Source organism: Manis javanica, chromosome 3, assembly GCF_040802235.1.
Source record: "Manis javanica isolate MJ-LG chromosome 3, MJ_LKY, whole genome shotgun sequence".
NCBI classification, from domain to species: domain Eukaryota; kingdom Metazoa; phylum Chordata; class Mammalia; order Pholidota; family Manidae; genus Manis; species Manis javanica.
The window spans coordinates 166,208,839-166,232,867 of NC_133158.1; the positions used below are offsets into that span (position 1 = coordinate 166,208,839).

The 24,029-nt window shown below is 35.8% G+C and overlaps 1 protein-coding gene across 3 annotated transcripts in view; it reads left to right on the forward strand.

Moving 5' to 3' along the window:
* Positions 1–24,029, forward strand: part of U2SURP (U2 snRNP-associated SURP motif-containing protein) — a 63,659-nt gene that overhangs the window by 29,995 nt on the left and 9,635 nt on the right. For all 3 annotated transcript variants that reach the window (XM_073232333.1, XM_073232334.1, XM_073232335.1), the window contains 10 exons: positions 628–698; positions 777–936; positions 2,239–2,401; positions 2,845–2,924; positions 9,921–10,008; positions 10,986–11,108; positions 12,195–12,351; positions 13,116–13,211; positions 13,897–13,963; positions 18,119–18,278. In XM_073232333.1, the coding sequence (XP_073088434.1) occupies positions 628–698; positions 777–936; positions 2,239–2,401; positions 2,845–2,924; positions 9,921–10,008; positions 10,986–11,108; positions 12,195–12,351; positions 13,116–13,211; positions 13,897–13,963; positions 18,119–18,278 (1,165 nt within the window). The remainder of the gene's footprint in view (positions 1–627; positions 699–776; positions 937–2,238; positions 2,402–2,844; positions 2,925–9,920; positions 10,009–10,985; positions 11,109–12,194; positions 12,352–13,115; positions 13,212–13,896; positions 13,964–18,118; positions 18,279–24,029) is intronic.

Sequence of the window (24,029 nt, forward strand, 5' to 3'; positions counted from 1 at the left end):
AATTACAAATATTTCCAGGAATAAAGTTCTAAAAGTATATGGGGCTACTTTTGCAATTGGATGAGAAGGCAGTTTTAGTAAAAGTTGAACAGAGTGTATGTGGGTCAGTTTTCCAACTTATTTGGATTTAATTAACATTAACATTCCCTAGGAGGAAAATACTTTATGCGTTTCAGTGAAAGAGTCTGTCATAAGTAAGATACAGAACAAATGAGGTTTATAGGAAATTGCGTATCTTCTGAATAGCTTTGGTATCTAAGACATTCATTTAGCATTCTTAAGCCATTTAAAAGCCACTGCTTTTGAAATTATATCTTGGGAAAATTTCTCCATGGGCAGACACAGTATCAGATAGATAAGAGTTCAGTAAAGTTGATATTAATACTCAGCATAGTGCATACCTAAATTCAGAAATTAATGTCCGTCCCCAAAAACAGTTTAGGGCTGTGGTGAGGAAGAGAATAAATGGCAGTTGGCACTGGGTGAGGATTTCTCTTCAGGGGTCTTTGCTTCTGGTTTTATTTACAACTAAATGGGCAGATAATATTTCTCGTTTCTTTATATTTACTTGAAGATAATTCTTCATTAAAGAATATGGTGCTTAATTTTTGTTTTCTTTTGTTTTAGATTCTTATTTGAAAACCAGACACCAGCCCATGTTTACTATAGGTGGAAGCTTTATTCTATTCTGCAGGCAAGTAAAATCAATTGCTTTGATAATTTTGACTCTGAAGTACTAGGTCTGTGTAATAACATTCTGGACATTGATTAGGGAGATTCTCCAACTAAGTGGCGGACAGAAGATTTTCGCATGTTCAAAAATGGATCTTTTTGGAGGCCACCACCATTAAATCCATACTTGCATGGGATGTCAGAAGAGCAAGAAACAGAAGCTTTTGTAGAGGAGCCTAGTAAAAAGGGAGCACTTAAGGAAGAGTAAGATTTTTTCCTTTCTGCTATATGTTCAGAAGAGTTGCTTTAAATGATTGCTATAATTAGTGGTCTAACTAGATGTTAACCATAAAAGAAATTTTTTATTTTTCACTTGTGAATGTTTAAAATAATGTAACATCTCTTATCATATGCTTTGGAATTTTAAACATTTTGGCAAGTATAAATGTGTGTCCTGTTGACCTTGACCTCTTCCTACTATTAAAAACTAGTAACAATCTCTTTGTGAAGAGGTGATTCTCTAGCCGTGGAATACTTGTGATACAGAAATTAGCTTGGGACTTAACATTCTAGCTCTTTGAATGCAACATGAAGAGGAAGAATTATTGTATGGATTAGTAGGTCAGATGGTCACCTTCACAAAGCCTCTCCACAGTTGGCAGTGTGTGCCTAGCACAGAAGCCTGTGTTATTTGTTAGTCTCAGTCAGGACCAATGTAGTGCAGTTAGCCTGGTTTAAGAAGCAGAAATAAATTTAACTATTAAATGTTCAGAGGAAGTTCTTTATACCTCATGGGAAAAAAACTGGCTAAAGGAATTTTTCACATATAAGATTATATACTTCACTGCATAGTCTGTAAACCTTAATACTAGTTATTGTTGTGTTGTTTGTGAGAGCATTTGCTAATGAACAATTACAGTATTTGAGAGTATATTTGCCTCAAGACGTATACTGATTTTTACTTTTGTCCAGGGATCCACAGACTCAGCCCATAGACTAAATCTGGCTGCCTCCTGTTTTTGTAAATAAAGTTTTAATGGAACATGATCATGCCTATTCCTTTACATGCTGTCTGTGGCTGTTTTGGTATCATTGCAGCAGTGTCAAGTAGCTGATAGAAACCATTATGACCTCAAAGCCTCAAATATTTACTGTCTGATTCTTTACAGAAAAGGTTTGTCTCTCTCTGCTTTAGTCTGTTCTAAGCAGAAGTGCTAAAATAATATTTCCTTTGAACTTAAAAGTTCTTTTTCACTGTAATAGGATAATAGGCCTGGGGCACTCTTAAAAGACTCTTGAAAAAAATGCCTGTAATTTTAAATTTACTTCATTTGTAAACAGAAATCACTGCAGTTTATTAGTCCCCAGAAGAGTGTTATTTCCCCATAGCTCTTCAAAAAGAAAAGTAACGTGTTTTGGGAACTTAGCACAAATCAAACTTAACGCAATTTAGTCTTCACAATTTTATCTGAGTGGGTTTTAAAGAAATTAGCTTACGTGCAGAAACTATAATGCCATTTGAAATTTGTATTTATAAATTCTTAAAAGTTAAAAAATTGTATTCAGACAGAGGGACAAATTAGAAGAAATCCTGCGGGGGTTGACTCCAAGGAAAAACGATATTGGGGATGCAATGGTTTTCTGTCTTAATAATGCTGAAGCTGCTGAAGAAATAGTGGATTGCATTACTGAGTCATTGTCCATCTTAAAGACTCCCCTTCCCAAAAAGGTATGAGAGTGATTTCTCTTTATGGAAATTTAAGTAAACGGAAGTAATAGTTGATTTCTTTTTGGATTGAAATTGGTTTTCTTTTGCGTGAAGAACTTGACTGAAGAAAATCTTTCCCAATGCAGTCTTATTTTCTTTCTGCCTGGGAAACTTTACTTGACACAGAAGTTACTAACAGTTTGAAATGTAAATGAGGAATAACAGATTTTATCCCTGCCAAAGTCATAGTTATGGGGATGTTGTATTTCTTTAGATCTTTTAATTAGTTATTATTAAATTATAACTGATTATTAGTCTTATGCCACTGATTCCAAAGAATTTCAATATGGAATTTTTTCTATACATTATTTGCTGTTAGTTTTTTTATTTATTCATATATAATAAATTTATTCAAATATAATAAAAATAACATTATATTTATATGTTATCTTTTGGTGTCCTAGATTGCCAGATTGTATTTGGTTTCTGATGTTTTGTACAACTCTTCAGCCAAAGTTGCCAATGCTTCATATTATAGAAAATTGTAAGTATGGTATAAGCTGATACTCCTAAAATAAAATATAAGGGTAAGGATTTCAGAAAAGAGGATTGTTTTGATAATTAATACCCTCAGTAATAAGAAATAATTTGAATTCCTTCACAGCATGTAAAATATTCTAAAAAATTCAGATTGCATTCATTGAACTAAACCACCTGAAGCTAAATTATCAGTGTTTTTGAAAATTGTTATGTCAGTTTCTTTATTTAACTGTTGATAATACAGCAAATAGGAAGAGTTTAAAAAATCTTTATTTTTATTGCATATTTAGCCACTTATATGATAAACTGAAACAATAGAAGTTATGGCAAACAAAGGAAGAAACCAAAGACAGCATTATTTAAAGGATCTGTGTTCTCTTCTGATCATCACTCTATTAGTTGTAGTTCACTGTGAATGTTTTCTTACATAACAGGAAATTATGTTGCTGTACTGTAGTTAATATATAACTGTTCTTCAGTTCCCTACAATTCCTTTTATTTTTATTTATTTAATTTATTTATTTTTCCTTTCTTTGTGGTTTTTTTATTTAATTATTTATTATTATCATTAATCTACAATTACATGAAGGACATCATGTTTACTAGGCTCTCCCCTACCCCAAGTCCCCCACCACAACCCCATTACAGTCACTGTCCATCAGCATAGGAAGATGTTGTAGAATCACTACTTGTCTTCTGTGTGTTGCACTGCCCTGCCCATGACCCCCTCCCCCTACCATTATACATGCTAATCATAATGCCACCTTTCATCTTCGCTGCCCTTATCCCTCCCTACCCTTCCATTCTCCCCAGTCTCTTTCCCTTTGGTAATTGTTAGTCAATTCTTGGGTTCTGTGATTCTGCTGCTGTTTTGCTCCTTCGGTTTTTCCTTTGTTCTTATACTCCACAGATGAGTGAAATCATTTGGTATTTGTCTTTCTCCGCTTGCCTTATTTCACTGAGCATAATACCCTCTTAGCTCCATCCATGTTGTTGCAAATTGTCGGATTTGTTTTCTTCTTATGGCTGAGTAATAGTCCATTGTGAATATGTACCACATCTTCTTTATCCATTCATCTACTGATGGACACTTAAATTGCTTCCATTTCTAGGCTATTGTAAATAGTGCTGTGATAAACATAGGGGTGCATCTGTCTTTTTCAAACTGGGTTTCTGCATTCTTAGGGTAAATTCTGAGGAGTGGAATTCCTGGGTCAAATGGTATTTCTATTTTGAGTTCCTTGAGGAACCTCCATACTGCTTTCCACAATGGTTGAACTAATTTACATTCCCACCAGCAGTGTAGGAGGGTTCTCCTTTCTCCACATCCTCACCACCATTTGTTGTTGTTTGTCTTTTGGATGGTGGCTATCCTTACTGGTGTGAGGTGATATCTCATTGTGGTTTTAATTTGCATTTCTCTGATAACTAGCGATGTGGAGCATCTTTTCATGTGTCTGTTGGCCATCTGAATTTCTTCTTTGGAGAACTGTCTGTTCAGCTCCTCTGCCCATTTTTTAATTGGATTATTTGCTTTTTGTTTGTTGAGGTGTGTGAGCTCTTTATATATTTTGGATGTCAAGCCTTTATCAGATCTGTCATTTACGAATATATTCTCCCATACGGTAGGGTACCTTTTTGTTCTATTGATGGTGTCCTTTGCTGTACAGAAGTTTTCAGCTTGATATAGTCCCACTTGTTCATTTTTGCTTTTGTTTTCCTTGCCCAGGGAGATATGTTCATGAAGAACTTGCTAATGTTTATGTCCAAGAGAGATTTGCCTATGTTTTTTTCTAAGAGTTTTATGGTTTCATTACTTACATTCAGGTCTTTGATCCATTTTGAATTTACTTTTGTGTATGGGGTTAGACAGTGATCCAGTTTCATTCTCTTACATGTAGCTGTCCAGTTTTGCCAGCACCATCTGTTGAAGAGACCGTCATTTCCCCATTGTATGTCCATGGCTCCTTTATCGAATATTAATTGACCATATATGTTTGGGTTAATGTCTGGAGTCTCTAATCTGTTCCACTGGTCTATGGGTCTGTTCTTGTGCCAGTACCAAATTGTCTTGATTACTGTGGCTTTGTAGTAGAGTTTGAAGTTGGGGTGTGAGATCCCCCCAACTTTATTCTTTCTCAGGATTGCTTTGGCTGTTTGGGGTCTTGGTATTTCCATATGAATTTTTGAACTATTTGTTCCAGGTCGTTGAAGAGTGTTGTTGGTAAGTGGATAGGGATTGCATCAAATCTGTATATTGCTTTGGGCAGGATGACCATTTTGACGATATTAATTCTTTCTAGCCAAGAGCATGGGATGAGTTTCCATTTGTTGGTGTCCTCTTTAATTTCACTTAAGATTGTCTTACAGTTTTCAGGGTATAGGTCTTTCACTTCTTTGGTTAGGTTTATTCCTAGGTATTTTATTCTTTTTGATGCAATTGTGAATGGAATTGTTTTCCTGATTTCTCTTTCTATTGGTTCATTGTTAGTGTATAGAAAAGCCACAGATTTCTGTGTGTTAATTTTGTATCCTGCAACTTTGCTGTATTCCGATGTCAGTTCTAGTAGTTTTGGAGTGGAGTCTTTGGGGTTTTTTATGTACAATATCATGTCATCTGTAAATAGTGACAGTTTAACTTCTTCTTTACCAATCTGGATTCCTTTTATTTCTTTGTTTTGTCTAATTGCCGTGGCTAGGACCTCCAGTACTATGTTGAATAACAGTGGGGAGAGTGGGCATCCCTGTCTGGTTCCCGATCTCAGAGGAAAAGCTTTCAGCTTCTCGCTTTTCAGTAGGATGTTGGCTGTGGGTTTATCATATATAGCCTTTATTATGTTGAGGTACTTGCCCTCTGTACCCATTTTGCTGAGAGTTTTTATCATGAATGGATGTTGAATTTTGTTGAATGCTTTTTCAGCATCTATGGAGATGATCATGTGGTTTTTGTCTTTCTTTTTGTTTATGTGGTGGATGATGTTGATGGATTTTCGAATGTTGCACCATCCTTGCATCCCTGGGATGAATCCCACTTGGTTTTGGTGTATGATCCTTTTGATATATTTTTTAATTTGGTTTGCTAATATTTTGTTGAGTACTTTTGCGTCTACGTTCATCAGGGATATTGGTCTGTAATTTTCTTTTTTGGTGGGGTCTTTGCCTGGTTTTGGTATTAGGGTGATGTTGGCTTCATAGAATGAGTTTGGGAGTATTCCCTCCTCTTCTATTTTTTGGAAAACTTCAAGGAGAATGGGTATTATTGTATGTCTGATAAAATTCCGAGGTACATCCATCTGGCCCGGGGTTTTTTTTCTTGGGTAGTTTTTTGATTACCGCTTCAATTTCTTTGCTGGTAATTGGTTTGTTTAGATTTTGTGTTTCTTCCTTGGTCAGTCTTGGAAGGTTCTATTTTTCTAGGAAGTTGTCCATTTCTTCTAGGTTTTCCAGCTTCTTAGCATATAGGTTTTCATAGTAGTCTCTAATAATTCTTTGTATTTCTCTTGGGTCTGTAGTGATGTTTCCTTTCTTGTTTCTGATTCTGTTGATGTGTGTTGATTCTCTTTTTCTTTTAATAAGTCCAGCTATAGGCTTATCTATTTTGTTTATTTTCTGAAAGAACCAGCTCTTGGTTTCATTGTTTTTTTTCTATTGTTCTATTCTTATCAATTTTGTTTATTTCTTCTTTGATCTTTATTATGTCCTTCCTTCTGCTGACTTTGGGCCTCATTTGTTCCCTTCTTTTTCCAGTTTTGATAATTGTGACGTTAGACTATTCATTTGGGATTGTTCTTCCTTCTTTAATTATGCCTGGATTGCTATATACTTTCCTCTTAAGACTGCTTTTGCTACGTCGCACAGAAGTTGGAGGTTTGTGTTGTTGTCATTTATTTCCATATATTGCTGGATCTCCTTTTTAATTTGGTTGTTGATCCATTGACTATTTAGAAGTGTGTTGTTAAGTCTCCATGTGTTTGTGAGCCTTTTTGCTTTCTTTGTACAATTTATTTCTAGTTTTATACCTTTGTGGTCTGAAAAGTTGGTTGGTAGGATTTCAATCTTTATGAATTTACTGAGGCTCTTTTTGTGGCCTAGTATGTGGTCTGTTCTGGAGAATGTTCCATGTGCACTTGAGAAGAATGTGTATCCTGTCGCTTTTGGGTGTAGAGTTCTATAGGTGTCTATTAGGTCCATCTGTTCTAGTGTGTTTTTCAGTGCCTCTGTGTCCTTACTTATTTTCTGTCAGGTGGATCTGTCCTTTAGAGTGAAGGGTGTGTTAAAAGTCTCCCAAAATGAATGCATTGCATTCTATTTCCTCCTTTAGTTCTGTTAGTATTTGTTTCACATATGCTGGTGCTCCTGTGTTGGGTGCATATATATTTATAATGGTTATAGCCTCTTGTTGGACTGACCCCTTTATTATTATGTAATGTACTTCTTTATCTCTTATTACTTTCTTTGTTTTGAAGTCTATTTTGTCTGATACTAGTACTGCAACACCTGTTTTTTTCTCCCTATTGTTTGCATGAAATATCTTTTTCCATCCCTTGACTTTTAGTCTGTGCATTTCTTTGGGTTTGAGGTGAGTCTCTTTTAAGCAGCATATAGATGGGTCTTGTTTTTTTATCCATTCAGTGACTCTTTGTCTTTTGATCGGTGCATTCAGTCCATTGACATTTAGGGTGATTATCGATAGGTATGTATTTATTGCCATTTCAGGCTTTAGATTCGTGGTTACCAAAGGTTGCAGGTTACTTTCCTTGTTATGTAAGAGTCTAACTTAACTCACTTAGTATGCTATTAGAAACACAATCTAAGGGTTCTTTTCTATTTCTCTTCCTTTTTCTTCCTCCTTCATTCTTCATATATTAGGTATCAAATTCTGTACTTTTTGTCTATCCCTTGATTGACTTTGGGGATAGTCAATTTAATTTTACATTTGCCTGGCAATCAGCTGCTCCACCCTCCCTCCCATGGTTTTACTACCTCTGGTGATAGCTATTCAACCCTAGGAACACTTCCATCTATAGCAGTCCCTCCAAAATAGACTGCAGAGATGGTTTGTGGGAGGTAAACTCTCTCAGCTTTTGCTTATCTGGAAATTGTTTAATCCCTCCTTCAAATTTAAATGATAATCTTGCTGGATCAAGTAATCTTGGTTTCAGGCCCTTCTGCTTCATGGCATTAAATGCATCATGCCACTCCCTTCTGGCCTGTAAGGTTTCTGTTGAGAAGTCTGATGGTAGCCTGATGGGCTTTCCTTTTATGTGATGTTATTTCTGCATCTGGGTGCTTTTAACAGCCTGTCCGTATCCTTGATCTTTCCCATTTTAATTACTATGTGTCTTGGTGTTGTCTTCCTTGGGTCCCTTGTATTGGGAGATCTGTGGATCTCCATGGCCTGAGAGTCTATCTCCTTCCCCAGATTGGGGAAGTTTTCAGCAACTACCTCCTCAAAGACACTTTCTATCCCTTTCTCTCTCTCTCTTCTCCTGGTATCCCTATAATGCGAATATTGTTCCACTTGGATTGGTCACACAGTTCTCTCAATATTCTTTCATTTTTAGAGATCCTTTTTTCTCTCTGTGCCTCAGCTTCTTTGTAGTCCTCTTCTCTAGTATCTATTTCATTTATTGTCTCCTCCACCATATCCAACCTGCTTTTAATACCCTCCATCGTGCTCTTCAACGATTGGAACTCCGATCTGAATTCATTCCTGAGTTCTTGGATGTCTTTCCGTACATCCATTTGAATGTTGATGATTTTTATTTTGAAACTCCCTTTCAGGAAGAGTCACGAGGTCCATATCATTTAAATCTTTCTCGGGTGTGGTATTAATAATTTTACTCTGGACAAGGTTCCTTTGGCGTTTCATGTTTGTATATGGCGCCCTATAGTGTCCAGAAGCTCTATTCTGGAGCTGCTCAGCCCCTGCAGCAATGTCGGGGGGTCGCACGGGAGCGGTACTGTGTGCCTGGAGGGAGGAAAGAGCTGTTCCCCGCCTCCTGGCTGCTGTGCCTGTCTCCACTGCCTGAGCCAGTGGGCCGGTCACACAGGTATGTTTTTGTCCCAGAGCAGCCGGATATGGATCCCTGCTTTCCACAAGCGGCCAGAATCCCAGTCTCCCCAGGAACTCTGCCTGTATTAACTTTCCAACCTGGTAGTCATGCAAGTCTCATGAAAGCACCATGAAATGTAGGTTTGTGCTCCCAGAGCAGATCTCTGGAGCTAGGTATTCAGCAGTCCCAGGCCTTCCACTCCCTCCCTGCTCCGTTTCTCTTCCTCCTGCCAGTGAGCTGGGGTGGGGGAGGGGCTCCGGTCCGGTGGAGCCACAGCTCTGGTACGTTACCCTCTTCGGTGAGGTCTGCTCTTTTCTCCAGGTGTGTGCATCTGACGCCATCCTCTTTCCTGCTGCTCTCTCAGGATTAGTTGCGTCAATTAAATTTTCTAATTTTATCCATTTTTTTGGAGCAAGCCTCTGTCTTTACTCTCATGCCGCCATCTTTAATCCCATCTCCTTCTTTGTAGTCTACAATTCCTTTTAGGTGTTTATCTTATGAATCAGGGAAGCTTTTCTCCAGGAACTGCTTCTGAGAGGAAATTTGGAGGTGTGGGTCCTAATCTTGGCTCTGCTATTAGTTTTTTGGTTTGGACAGGTTGCTCAATTTTTCAATTTCCTATTTTACAAGAATAAAGGAAGTCATACTAGGTAGCTAAGATATTCTAGATGTTGAAGTTACTTGCTAGTCAAGGAACCTGGTTCTTGAGAGACACTTTTGTGGATTTTACAGGAGAAAAAAAATTCAGAATTAAAAGAATTTGAAGCAGTTCAGTTACAGCTTTAGAGTTGAAACACCAAGTTACTGATTTTAAAGAATTACTTGGTTAATTTATTTATAAGGTTTTTTTTAAGTCCAGGAAGGGTTTTCATTGCTAAATTATTGAAGTGGATGGGGATTTTTAAACAAATTCTATTGTAAAAAATATATTATTTGAATTTCAGTTTTGAAACAAAGTTATGTCAGATATTTTCAGACCTCAATGCTACCTATCGTACAATTCAAGGCCATTTACAGTCTGAAAACTTTAAGGTATGTTGGTGGTTTTATTACTTTTGCCCTAGTATTTTAAATGGGGGTTGGGGGTAGGAATCATATAAAGTACATAAGACAGGTATAAGACATAACTTGATATTTCAGAAATTATTTAAAATTACTGCCATTTTTACTCTTGGTATAAAAAAATGTTTTTAAGTATCTACTGTTGCTTTGTTGGGTGTCTGTTTTAGTTTTAAGTGTTTTATTTAAATATTACCATTCTTGTCACAAAACACATTCAGAAGATAACTCATTTTATAATGGTATACATAATTTGGCTGGATTAGGAACACTGATTTTTAGTTGGTCATGTTTAGGAAGTATATTGTTACCAATTTTTATAACCTCTTAAAGCTGTAGACCAATGTTAAGAAAAGTCAAAGAAATACCTTAGTCATAATTGAGTAAGTAGATATATTTTCATGGGAAGAAGAACTTTTATTAAGGAAATTTTTTACCTTGAAAGATGCCCACTGACCCCATTTTGGGGATTCAGAGAGACAACTCCAGTTAAGTCAAAAATTTTTTACCTTTAATTTTTATAGTCAGTCAGATCTTCTGTAAAGTTTAGGGACAGGACAGAGAAAACTGTTAGCCACAATCAGGAAGTACTTCATCAGACCATAAAGGAACTTGGGTCAAGACTTCGTGACCTTCATATTCAGCTTTCATAAATTTATAAGCTAGTGTTTGCCAGAATGTGGCTTTTGTACTGCCTGTGGTATGGGACATTAGGTGATCAAGAGCAAATAGTTACTGTTTCTTTTTCAGTATATATATTTTTAATTTTTTCCTTTCAATTAGAAGGTGACACTGATTTTTAAAAGTATTGTAATAATAGTTATTTTCTTTAAGTTTTAAAAAGAATGTCAGTTTAAGGAAAATGAAATCACGATGGTCATTCTCATGGAATGAAGTTTGAGAAGTATTGCCAAAAATAGTAAAGCATTGTATTTTTCCTCTTTATTTAGCAACGGGTAATGACCTGCTTTAGAGCATGGGAAGATTGGGCAATTTATCCAGAACCATTTTTGATCAAATTACAAAATATTTTCTTAGGCCTTGTAAATATTATTGAAGAAAAGGAAACAGAGGTAGGTGTTCAGTGTATTTGTCTGATTATTTTAAAATTTATTTCTGGAGATGCTGTGGAAGTGTGATATGTTATTGATGGGAGTAACATTTCTTTGGGAAAAATACCTGATGTTTACTACCCCTAAGTCTTGGGTTTTTGTTGCTGAAATTGCTGGAGCCCAGGATTTGAAATTATGTCTAACAGGAATTCTCTGTGGTGTGTCCTTATGTGAAAATTGGTGACTGGTTTTTTATTTAATGATCTGAAAAGATGTATAATATGTTGGAGAAAAAAAATCAAATAATAGAGCAATATATATAGCATGATTTCATTTTGTTAAAGATAATTATATATATAAATATGTACACAGAAAGATGCACCACAATGGTAGCAAATTCCATTCATGGCCATCCTGTTGCTTTTTATCTTCCTAATAGTTCTTAAATCTTCCTTTATTTCTACCATCTTAGTCCAGCTCTCCTCTTTCCACTTTCACTCCTGCAAGATCCTCCTAATGGCATCCCCTGCTGCAACCACATTGCCCTTGTTTCGGTTTCCCGAATGTCCAATGTTTCCTCCTACCATAGATCTTTGTACTTGTTCCCTCTCTTTTAAATGTCTCCTCTTTACCCAAGATAGTTTAAGCATAAGCCCCGACCTCTTTAGGTGAAACCTACTTATTATATCTTTTAATAATAATATTGTATACCTCTTTGTTATAGCAGTCATCATAGTTGCAGTTATATGTATATTGTTCTGATTATCTATTTTCCTGGCTCCTTCTCCTCCCACCTCACTCTCACAAAAGAAAAATTCCAAGCTCAGTGACAGGATGGGTAAGCGACCAAGCTCATTTGTACTCATCATTGTATCTCCTATGCCTCACAGGTACCTGGCATCAGTAAACACTGAGTAAATATTTGATAAATAAAGAATGAATGGCTGCTTTTTTGTCAGACTGGATGATAAAATATATTCTTAATATGCCCTTACATTGTACAAAGGAATGTGGGGGTATCCACATGGTTGGTTTGTTCTGAATTCCAAATTAACCTTGTAGCAGTTTGACTTTGAATATGTCCCAGTAGAATGTGTGTTTTTGTAGGATGTACCAGATGACCTTGATGGTGCCCCCATTGAGGAAGAGCTTGATGGTGCACCTCTAGAAGATGTGGATGGAATTCCTATTGATGCTACTCCTATTGATGATCTTGATGGAGTTCCTATAAAGAGTCTTGATGATGATCTTGATGGAGTGCCTTGTGAGTACAAATTTCAAACTGATTAAACTTAGTTAGTAAATTTGATTACAAAACTCTTTATGAAATTTCCACACATGCTGATATGGAAAAAGTTTGTAATTTCTGATTTAGGTGTCAGTCAGTAACTATTTTCTGTCACTTATTTCTGACTTTCAAAATTCAGATCCCAATGATGCATTTGTGCCAAGAAAAAGGTTTTCTTGTCACATTTTATTTTGGGGATAGTCAGCTTCTTATATGATCAAGTTTCTCTTTTTTTGTCTTGTCAGGCAACTGTAGGCAAAATCTTGTGTTGAATTGTATTCATAACCCTAGGTGCCTAGTTTTATCAGTTCCATTTTTATTATTAGTTTTCCTAAGTTACAGCTTAGTTTTTCCTAGCTACCTAAAATAATTTTTGGAAATAGGAAGTGTACACCATCGGCAGTACATTTGATGTATGTTAAACAATTCAACAATATAAAAGTTCTGTAATTTAAACAGTAATGAGGTAAAGGTATTAAAGATTTTTCTAGTGCTTCAACTTCTCCATTTTCTTGACATAATAACTTGTATGTTCTGAGTTGCTACATATACTATTAAAAATTGGACCTCAGGTGCAGAGACCTGGATTAGGTGTAATCCTCTTCTTGACACTAGTATTACTAGTCCATATGTGGCCTTATTTTGTTTTAACTGCTTAACAATGTAGTGAATGCCTATGAACTCTTTGATTTGGGTCATCCTCTAGTAGTTAGGGTTAATGGTTCATCTTTCCTCAACAGTGGATGCAAGTGAAGACTCAAAGAAGAATGAGCCTATATTTAAAGTTGCCCCATCAAAGTGGGAAGCTGTGGATGAATCTGAATTGGAAGCACAGGGTGAGTACAAGTACAGTAAATATTAGGCTTTAAAAAGTTAACTAAATTTAATCATTGGAGTGTATGTATGCTTTTATATTTTATATTATGTTTCTGTCTTAAGACCCAGTGTTACCATGTTTTATGTCTAGTGGCTGCATTTTCATTGCAGTGGTTGCTATTAGAATTTTCTTACATCCTTCAGTTTGGATGCTTTGTGAATAATGAGAGAAATCACTAAAAACCTTTCAGGGTAAGGCATTTCGATAGAAAATGTAGATGGGAAGTTGTACCTGTTGAGAAATCTACTGAGAAATTAGTTTGAGAGAAACCCAGCTTTGACCCTCCCGTAATGCTTGACTTATTAGAAGAAGCTTAGACCTTCCTTTCCTACTTTGCTTGGACATGTATCCTAGTGTTTATAATCTGTAATTGTTAATATTTATAGATTCTAATGAAATAAATCTTACCATCTAGCAAAGAACTCAGGATGATTATTTGTCACTTCATGAATTTGAATAAAATTAGAGCGGAGATGTGAGGAAAGAAATAGATTTAGCACAGAAATGGCTATTCAAAGAATAGGTAAAGTAGATAATAACTTCTGTAATAGGAACTTTTAATTCGAAAGCTGGGCTTCTACTATGCTACTGCAAAAAGCTGATTTACCTTATGGAATTATGTCCTTTTTTTCCCTTCCATTCAGCTGTAACAACTTCTAAATGGGAGTTATTTGATCAGCATGAAGAATCAGAAGAAGAAGAAAATCAAAAGTAAGAATCTAAGTTTCAAGTATACTCAAGTTTCTTATTGCATACACACTGCCTTTTTCATAAAGTGGTGTGCTTGAAATAATAACAGGAAAACTTCACTCTTAAAAGAACTTGTTAAGAAGATGATTATATATTTTTTTCCATTGTTTTTCCAATGAACAAGGAGCTTTTGGTTTCTGGTCTTGATCCATCTGGTTTCACTTCGCTTTTGAGTTTATTTCTACACTAATTTATATATTCTCACTTTGTAGTTACTGAATAGTCAACTGCATTTATTCAAATCTTTGTCATCAAATATTGTTTTCGCTCCACAAAAATGATTTTTAAAATGTGAATGGGAAGGTTATGTTCCCTTTCTTTTGGATTGTATGTTGTTAAGAAAAATATTACATTAGTTATTCAAATGTAAACTCAGAAGAAATAAGAATAAATAAATAAAAACCCCTTGCCTTTAATAATATGGAAAAATCATAATTTTGAATTTTGCTCTTTGGTAGTCATCCCAAAATTGTTTTTGCATTTAACACTGAATGTGATTATAGGCATTCTTGCCCCCAAATTCTCCAGCAAGTTTATATTGATAGTTTTTGGTAGAACTGCACACCTTTTAAAAATTAATTGCAAAGGAACTTAAATTTTTTTATTAAAGCATCATTGATACGCAATCCTCTGATGGTTTCAAATATACAACAGTGGTTCCAACATTCACCCATATTATCAAGTCCTCAGCCCTTCCATTGCATTCACTGTGAACATAGGAAGATGTTACAGAGTCATTAATGGTATTCTCTGTGCTGTTCTACCATCCCTGTGACCTGGCTATACTGTGATTGTGAATTAGGAACTTAATTTTTAAAAATAGGACCAGAGATGGCAGCAAGAACACAAAGCAGAGGTTTTTATTATTGAAAAAGGTCTTCGTTCATTAATTGTTCTCAGATGTAAGAGTGTGAACAGAGGGGAAAAGTACCTTTGTGTCCCAGCACACCTTAGCATTTGTATAGATTCAATAATTAGGTATTAGTAGCATTTAGATTGCTAAGGAAATGTGATAGATCAGCACTTGTGGAAACCACAGTGTGATAAGATGAGAGAAACTTGGCAACAGTGATGTCTTTCTACAAACATTCGTTTGATCAGACCAAGTTAGCAATGAATATAACAGAATTTTTACAAAATGTACATGTGGTTTGCTGATGGAAATACCTATCTGAGGCTTTGTACTAAAATTCGGTTTGCTTTAAAACTTTCTTTAACCTTTTTTATGTCTAAATTCCATCATTAGTAATGTCTCTCACCATTAGAATCACTGCTTTAAAGTGAGGACGCATACTCATAATTTAGGGGAATGGAAATGTAGAGAGGCCCTTGCAAAACTCAAATACTGTGCAACGGTTTTGTTTCTAGAGGGTTTTTAAAAAAATAAATTTCTTATTTATGTTAATGTTTGTGATGTGAATGCACTTTAGTGTTGGTACAATAATCATGCACTCATATAGTAAAGCATAGGTCACTGGAAATGTGTTAGGTTAGGTGTTTTTATTGTAGTTTGTGGTGAGAAGCTGAATATTTGACCCTTTTATTTTTTTTCATTTGTTGTTTACTCAGCTTCCGTCCTCTCTTCATCTGGAACTTTTCAGTGGCCTAATTGCAATTCAGTGATATTATTCAGCTGTGCTTCAAAGTTAAAAGGAATGATAGAGTTAATATATTCCTTTTTGTTTCCTTTCCTTTCCTTTTTTTCTTAGCTCTAAATAAATCGTGATTACATAAAAATGACTTTATGAAAGTACAAAGCAAGTTAAAAATACTTTTTCCCTACAAAACTTTCTGTTCCTTGAAATTTTCTTGTTCCTCACTACTGCTGTCTAGGCCGAATTCAAAATGCCTTTTTACCGAGGAGCAGCTTTTTGAGACTAGTAATTATTGTATTAGTGATAGAAATGTGGTTTAAAAGTTCATAACATTACTAATGCTTTGTAGAAAAGTTCCAAATATTAATTTCATGTCATTTGTAGTGTAGTCTGTTTGAGTCTAGTCTCAAGTTTCAATTTCTTTAAAAGAACAAGATGAAACTGATGATACCTGAACTTAGAGCTGGTAACTAAGAGTTAAAGTCAAAACCAATAAGAACAAACTGCTCAGGACTTGCAAAATTAAAATAGCAGCTGTAAAATATGTGTATGTCTTAAATTGTCAAAATGTAGTATAGCTCATTTTAACAGTCTTAACATGGTTAATGTTTAGCGTCTAACTGTCCAGATTCTTTCTCTGTATATATAAGAACATATCTATTGGAAACATATTGTACATATGTCCCCTGACTCATGTTGTTGACTCAGGTGTCATGGGAGTTATTTCTTGTAAATCCATATATTTTCTGCTCTGTGTTCATCTGTAGTTGAAAGCAAGCATTCAGATCAGTGTACAACGATGCTTACCAAGGAATATTGAAATTACAAAAAAAATTTTTTTAATTGTACATAACAGGCTGGATTGGTTAAGTAATGTTCATTGCAGATACTGCAATTTACTGTTGTATTTTTGATTGACCCTTTCCAGAATAATCCTTCAGTGAACATCTGTATTTACACACACACACAGTTTAACCATTAAAAAGCATTTCAAGCACTTGTAAAAGTTTTGTGTACCATAAAAGAAGAAATTCTTGTGTTTTAAAAAATTAACTAAAGCCTGCATTTAGGAAGTTTCTGACAAATTTAATTTGAGAAACATTAAGTAAAAGGTTTATTTCCAAAAAGAGTCTATTGTCTTTTTTTTAAAGGTTGGATTTTACTTTTCTCTTCATTACCTAAGTATTATATTGAGTTGTATGTACCTTTGTATAATACTAATGATTTGCAGGGCTCAGAGAGTGTTTGTAAAGCATTTTAGTAATGTCCTGAAAAAGACCTTTGGATGAGAAATTTAAAAGCTATTTAGCACAGTCTTCTCCTAGTACCTTGTTATTTCTGATTCTCAATTGCCAGTACTTTATCTGCCCTCCTTAAATTTCTCTCATTCTGTGTGTGTCTTATCCAAGTCAGGTTTAAAAATTTTTTAATTTTTATTTGGAAAGGATTTGGTTTTAACATAATTATGAGTAGATTTAAATATGTACTACAAGGACTCATCCTACTTATGATGGTAGAATGTATTTAGTACCCAAATAGCAACACATAAGGGCTTATCGGATTCAAATATTAAAGAGAATATATTTTCTAGTATGTCATTAATCAGTGTTGTTTATAAGGAATTTTGTTTATTTATACATAAACATTCTGAGTTCATTTTACATGGATAACATGCTTTACCCAGAACTTAACATACACAGAGCTTATTCCCAGAAGGTATAACTATTTTTTTTAAGCCCCTTCATTTGTTCTTCAATATTTTGTTAATCTTATCCTAGCATTGATGACCAGCTTTACACACATAGTTGCCTGCCTATCTGTTTTTCACTACATTGATTCTGGAAGGACAGGAAAAGTTTTCTTCTTTGTGTCATTACCCATGATAGTCAGTTTTTCATTTACTTCTTATCTGACATGGTACAGATAAGTAGAGCTTGCAGTATGAACTGTGACATGAGTACTAATGTGTGCTAATAAGTGAAATTTGTATGTTGCTTTATTCCCAGGTTTATGTGTTAATAAGTCAATCTTCGTGTGCTGCACTGATTGTTTCATAGTAGGTCTGTATGACACAATTTAAAAATTGTGTCATAATTCTCATGTTTTTTCTAGTTCATAGGCTCTGTTGAAGGACAGGTAAATATTTGGCTTGTTTAGCATTAAGCTTCATGGAATCACTCTGAACTGTGAAGTATGTAGAAGCCACTGATTGATTATTCATCTAACTGCTGCGAGAAAAGTTTGTTGCAGAATTAAGGGCACACAGATAACATTAACATGAACAGAATTTTGAAAAGTATGGTTATGTTGAAACTCAAAATTTTTGTGTTTAAAAAAACATGAGTTTTATAAAATTGTCTATATATTTGAACAAATATTTTGTGCAAGATGTTTCAGTGATGAATTATCCTCCTAAGTTTTGTTAAAACACTATCTAAAGGCAGTGAAAGTGAAAAAGCCAGATTATAAGATACATTTTTTTGCTGCTTTGACATACAATGTATTCTGCTTATTTCCAAAGTCAAGAAGAAGAAAGTGAAGATGAAGAAGATACTCAGAGTTCCAAATCTGAAGAACACCATTTGTACTCTAATCCAATTAAAGAAGAAATGACTGAGTCCAAGTTCTCGAAGTACTCTGAAATGAGTGAGGAAAAACGAGCTAAACTTCGTGAAATTGAGGTCAGTATGCCATGGAGTTTGAACTCTGTTCTACTGGTCTCCTTTCACTTTTTCCAGCAAACTAGGCCCCCCTCTTGGCATCATACCTTGGTCCATACCCTTCCTTATCTGCCTAGAAACTTTTCATACCAGCTGACTTCCTTCAGGCCTCTTAGTTCATGCATCCCTTCCTTCCAGTGTCATTGTCTTACTTGCTGGATTTGCTTGCTTCTCCCTATATATATGTTTTGATTTTACATGTATTGTGTGTATATCATGTTTGTTTCCCTGGCTTGCTTGTTGGTTATTAATGTTGGTATTGCCCACTGGGCTGCAGTTTCCATGAGGGTAAAGGGCCTGTGGTCTTTTCATCATTGTATCTCTAGTGCCTGGCCAGAGGATATCCTCTGAAGACACTGATTCGAATGAGTAGATTATACCTGGTATTATGAAATCCCATTACATTTTGAATGTACATAATATGTAACAAGGAAAAGTGAGATATTTTCTGGCATGTTCAAATAATCAGAATATTTTATTACAGTAGGGTCATTTTAGGTGTCTGTACTCTTTAGTGACAGGGAGAGAGCAGACATTAATTGAGGCTTACCAAATGGAAGGGGAAACACTTAGGAGAGAGTCCATACTATATTTAGCAGACTTTTCCCTCCCTTTTTCCCCTCATTTTTTAATGCCTCTTTTTCTTACTAAAGGAATTCAGAAATGTCAGAGAGGGAGGGATTTTATAATCGGAACCTTTCTTGTTCCTTGCTCCAAGGTGATGAAACATTCCCAGTAAATGTTAGCAGTAGAGTAGCACTAAGTGGGGGTGAGTGAATTTTAATACTTTGTCCATTCATTTAACAGTATTTCTAGTGCCTACAGTGTGTTAGCACTCTTCTTACTAACTTATGATATCTACATTATAGTTACATTATTTCCACTTTTCCACCTACTAGCTGTCGGGCTGGTACAAGTTTTTGCCCACCTCTTTCTCAGATGTCAACAAGCCAAAAAGTTAACAGGGAAAGTATTTTATTTTAACCTGGCACACAATCAGTCTGGTGTCAATCAGTAGGGAGAAGGAATTTTCAGAGTTAATAAGTTGATTGATTTTTCCTGAGATGTATCCATACACATTCTTTATAAAATTTTCAGAGGAGGAAGATACAGTGTATCAGTGAATGCTTGTACCTGTGGACCTTTTTCGAACTGCACATGTACCTCGTTGATCATCAGAACTCTTCCCAACCTTACTGAACTCTGCCTTACTGGCCTGATGGAACTGTTGGAGTAGAAACAAAGACTGAATTCAATAAAAATATAGTTTCTTGGTAACTGAAGTTACCACCTTATAAATGCCAAAACATACTGATCATTCTTAAATCTACCTCCTTAATGATTTACAGAGAAGAAAATTGCTTGTTTTTATGAGCATGATTATCTCCCCACCGTATGTGTATGTACATATGTGGTAGACTGTATGCACACACATGCATACACCTTAATACATTCCCATACTTTCTGTGCACTTTGATAATCTGTCCATTCCCTTTGTTAGATACAGATGTACATTGTTTTGTGGCTCTTTGCAGGTACTTGTTAATAAATTGAAGGTTTGTGGCAACCCTGTGCCGAGCAAGTATGTTGGTGCTTATGCTTACTTCATGTCTCTGTCACATTTTTGCAGTTGTTACTTCAAAATTTTTTGTTGTATTTATTCTGTTGATCTGTGATCAGAGATCTTTGATGTTACTACTCTAATTATTTTGGGGCACCACAAACAGCTCCAAGATAAGATTAAACAGTCTTTAAATGTTGTGTGTACTCTGACTGCTCTGCTGACAGACCAGTCCCTCATGTGTCCCTCTCCTGGGACCTCTCTATTCCCTGAGACAAAATACCGAGATTGTCAATAACCTTACAGTGGCCTCGAAGTGTTCAAATGGTAGGAGGAAGTCACATTTCTCTCACTTTAAATCAAAAGCTAGAAATGATTAAGCTTAGTGAGGAAGGCATGTCAAAAGCAGAGACAGGCTGAAAGCTAGGCCTCCTGCACCACTTAGCCAAGTTGTGAGTGCCAAGGAAGTTTATGAAGGAAATTAAAAGTGCTACGCCAGTGAAGACATGGATGAGAAAGGGCAACAGCCTTACTGCTGATACAGAGAAAGTTTGAGTGGTCTGCATAGAAAATCAGACTAGCCACAGCATTCCCTTAAGCTGAAGCCTAATCCAGAACAAGGCCCTATAACTCTCTTCCATTCTGTGAGGGGTGAGGAAGCTCCAGAAGAAAAGTTTGAAGCTAGCAGAGGTTGGTTTAGAAGTTGATTCATGAGGTTTCAGGAAAGAAGCTATTTCTATAATAGTACAAGGTGAAGCAACAAGGGGTGTTGTAGAAGCTGCAGCAAGTTATAAAGATGTGGCTAAGATAATTAACGAAGATGGCTACACTCAACAGATTTTTCAGTGTAGGTGAAACAACCTTCTATTGTAAGAAGATGCCATCTAGGACTTCCATAGTTAGGAGAAGTCATTGCCTGGCTTCACAGTTTCAAAGGATAGACTCATTCTTGTTAGAGGCTAATGCAGCTGGTAACTTTAAGTTGAAGCCAGCGCTCATGCTTCATTCTGAAAATCCTAGAATGCTTAAGAATTGTGCTGAATCTCTGCCTGTGCTCTATAAATGGAACGACAAAGCCTGAATGATAGCACATCGGTGTACAATATGATTTGCTGAATATTCTAAGCCCACTGTTGACTATTGCTCACAAAAGATTCCTTTCAAAATATTGCTACTCTGGTCACCCAAGAGCTCTGATGGGAATGTACCATGAAATGAATGTTGTTTTCTTTGAGCCTGCCAAAAGCATCCCATTCTGTAGCCAATGGATCATTTTGACTTTCAAGTCTTATTATTTAAAAAATACTTTGTAAGCTGTAGCTGCCATAGATTGTGATTTCTCTGATGGATCTGGGCAAAGTAAACAAAGTATTTTGGAAAGGATTCACTGTTCAAGATGCTATTAACATTTGTGATTCATGTGAAGAGGTCAAAATACCAATGTCCACAGGAATTTAGTAGAAGTTGATTCCAGCCCTCATGGCTGATTTTGAGGGTTCAAGACTTAAGTGGAGGAAGTACCAAGAATGTGGAGGAAATAACAAAGAGAACTAGTATAGGATGTGGAGCCTAAAAATGCAGTGGTGTTGCTACAATATCATGATAGAACTTGAATGGATGAGGAGTTGCTTCTTATAGATGAGCAAAGAAAGTGGTTTCTTGGGATGGATTTAGTGAAGATGCTGTGAAGATTGTTGAATGATAAAGGATTTAGAATATGATAGAAACTTCGATAAAGCTGCAGCGGGGTTTGAGAGGATTGTCTACAAGCTTGAAAGAAGTTCTGCTGAGGGTAAAGAGCTTATGGAACAGCATCATGCTATGAGAAATTGTGAAAAGAGGAGTCAATTGATGTGGCCAATTTCATTGTTGTCTTTATTTTAAGAAATTGCCACAGTCACTCACTCCAGGCTTCAGCAACCATCACTGTGGTCAGTCAGCAGCCATCAACACGAAAGCAAGACCTTCCCCCTCAAAAAGATGATTGTTCACTGAAAGCACAGATGATTCTTAGCATTTTTTAGCAATAAAGTATTCTTAACTAATGTAAGTGTATTGTTTTTTTAGATATAATGTTAATTGCACACTTACTAGATTACAGTTAGTGTACACATAACTTTCATATGCACTGGGAAATGAAAACATTGATTTGACCTTACTGTGAAATTCCCTTTATTGTGGTGGGCACCAGACCCACAGTATCTGTGAGGTATCCCTGTACTCACTTCTCCTGTTCCCATAGTGCTTACCACTCACAGCTTACTTACCTTTTTGGGATTTGGACTGCAAGCCAAATCCTAATTTTAAGATTTAGTTGTTGACTTCATTTTAGAATTATCTAATTCTTCTCCCTTATTTACTCAGAGATTTAGTCACTTGGAGTCAAGATCCACAACTTGGCAATTTTGAACTAGAAATCAGAGCTCATGAATTTTATTCCTGTGTTCTTTTTTTTCTTTTCCTAAATTCAAATGTTAGTTTCTTGATTTGAAATCCAGTGAGTACCCTTTTATTGGAGAACCCTTAAAAAAGAATAAATTTATAATTGGTTTCATTATATTTTATACTACATACGTGTGTGTGTGTATGTATGTATGTGTATATGTATAGTCATGTAGGCTGTGGTGTTGCTCTTCCCTAAATATGCCATAGTAAAAGATTTCTATAGCTGAACATTTTTTAGCATGGGATTTATAAAAACCAAAGGATTTATGTTATAAAATATTGACATTCCCTGCAAAGCAATTTGAAAACATGTGACAGTTTGATATTAAAGCATGGACTGAAAAGAGGTTCTCAGTCTTTCATATCCTACTTAGAGCAGTGCCTAGGCTGGAGTTGTCTTTTACTATTCTACTGTTAATCTGAGTTCTGCCAGCAAGGGTTGGAGGCGTGGAACACTAGGTGGGGAGCCAGGTGAAGGGTTTTCTGTTTTTGTTGGAGAAGAAGGATCCCTTTTCTGCCCTGATTCCTGAAGAAAGAGCGAGTAGTTGAGCGAGTAGTTGTCTGAGGGCAACAAGGAGAGGGATGGCTAATGAGCCATTGCATGGACTGCTCTTTTTTGAGTTGGGACCCTTTGTCACCTGTGTTCTGGGTGCCTTGGACTTGTGCTTGTGCCTGAGTTAGAGCACCTCAGCAGGAACTATAGGGATTTTACATATATATATATATATATATATATATATATATATATATCATACCATATATATTTTTAAAGGTTTTCTAAGAATGCCTTTCTTTCCCCAAAGTAACATTCAGGCCTGCTGTTTGACTCTTGGGTGCTTATCTCCTAAACCAATTTACCAAAAGTACATTCGATAGAGAAGAGTCACTTTGGTGGCTTCACACAGTGATGAACTTAGTTAGGCATTTACATTTTTCCCCCTTCTCTCTTACCCTTACATCTTAACTATCTTTTAAGATGTAATCATAATTAAAACAATAAAAAATGCAAAAAACTTCTTTTAAAAAGTTTTGAAAGAAGAGGAGGAGAGAACCTCAAAGGTTTGGTTGTAAATGGTCCTGATTATAGAAGTGGATGTAGGTAGAAAAAGGGTAAACATCAGAGAACTTACTAGAAATGTTCATGAAGTCAGAAAGAGTGAAAATACCACTTGAAATGGAAAAAACGTTTTGTAGCTTGTCTCCATTTCATTGTCCTCATTTGTAGCGAGAGGAGGAAAAAAGCCTGAAACAAATGAGGTTTTGTTTTTTAAAAATACATAAAATATTATAGTAGCATTTAGTCCATTTAAGGGACCTACCAGTTCTGAATAAAACAGGGTAAGAAGTTTGCATGTCCAGTAGTTCTGTTGGACAAGCATTTCCTCCACCTCTCTTCAATTGAAACAGTATTGGGCAGGTTTGGAACTGCAGTCTGGTGGTACCATCCAGGATCCATGTGCTTTTCATCCTTGCCTCTGACATCTCTTAAGCCCTCATGCTTTTCACCTTATTTGTCCTCCCCTAGTTCAATAAGGAGGTATGTATTTTATGTATATATAATATACATAATCAGCCATTAATCTCTTGAAAACTATAGGTGGTCTACATTCTTTCCCAAACAATGCTGTTTTATCAGTATATACTCTTACTGTCTTAAAAAGTACATTCCAGATATGATTTGATCTTTTCTTCATGTCTTGCTGTCC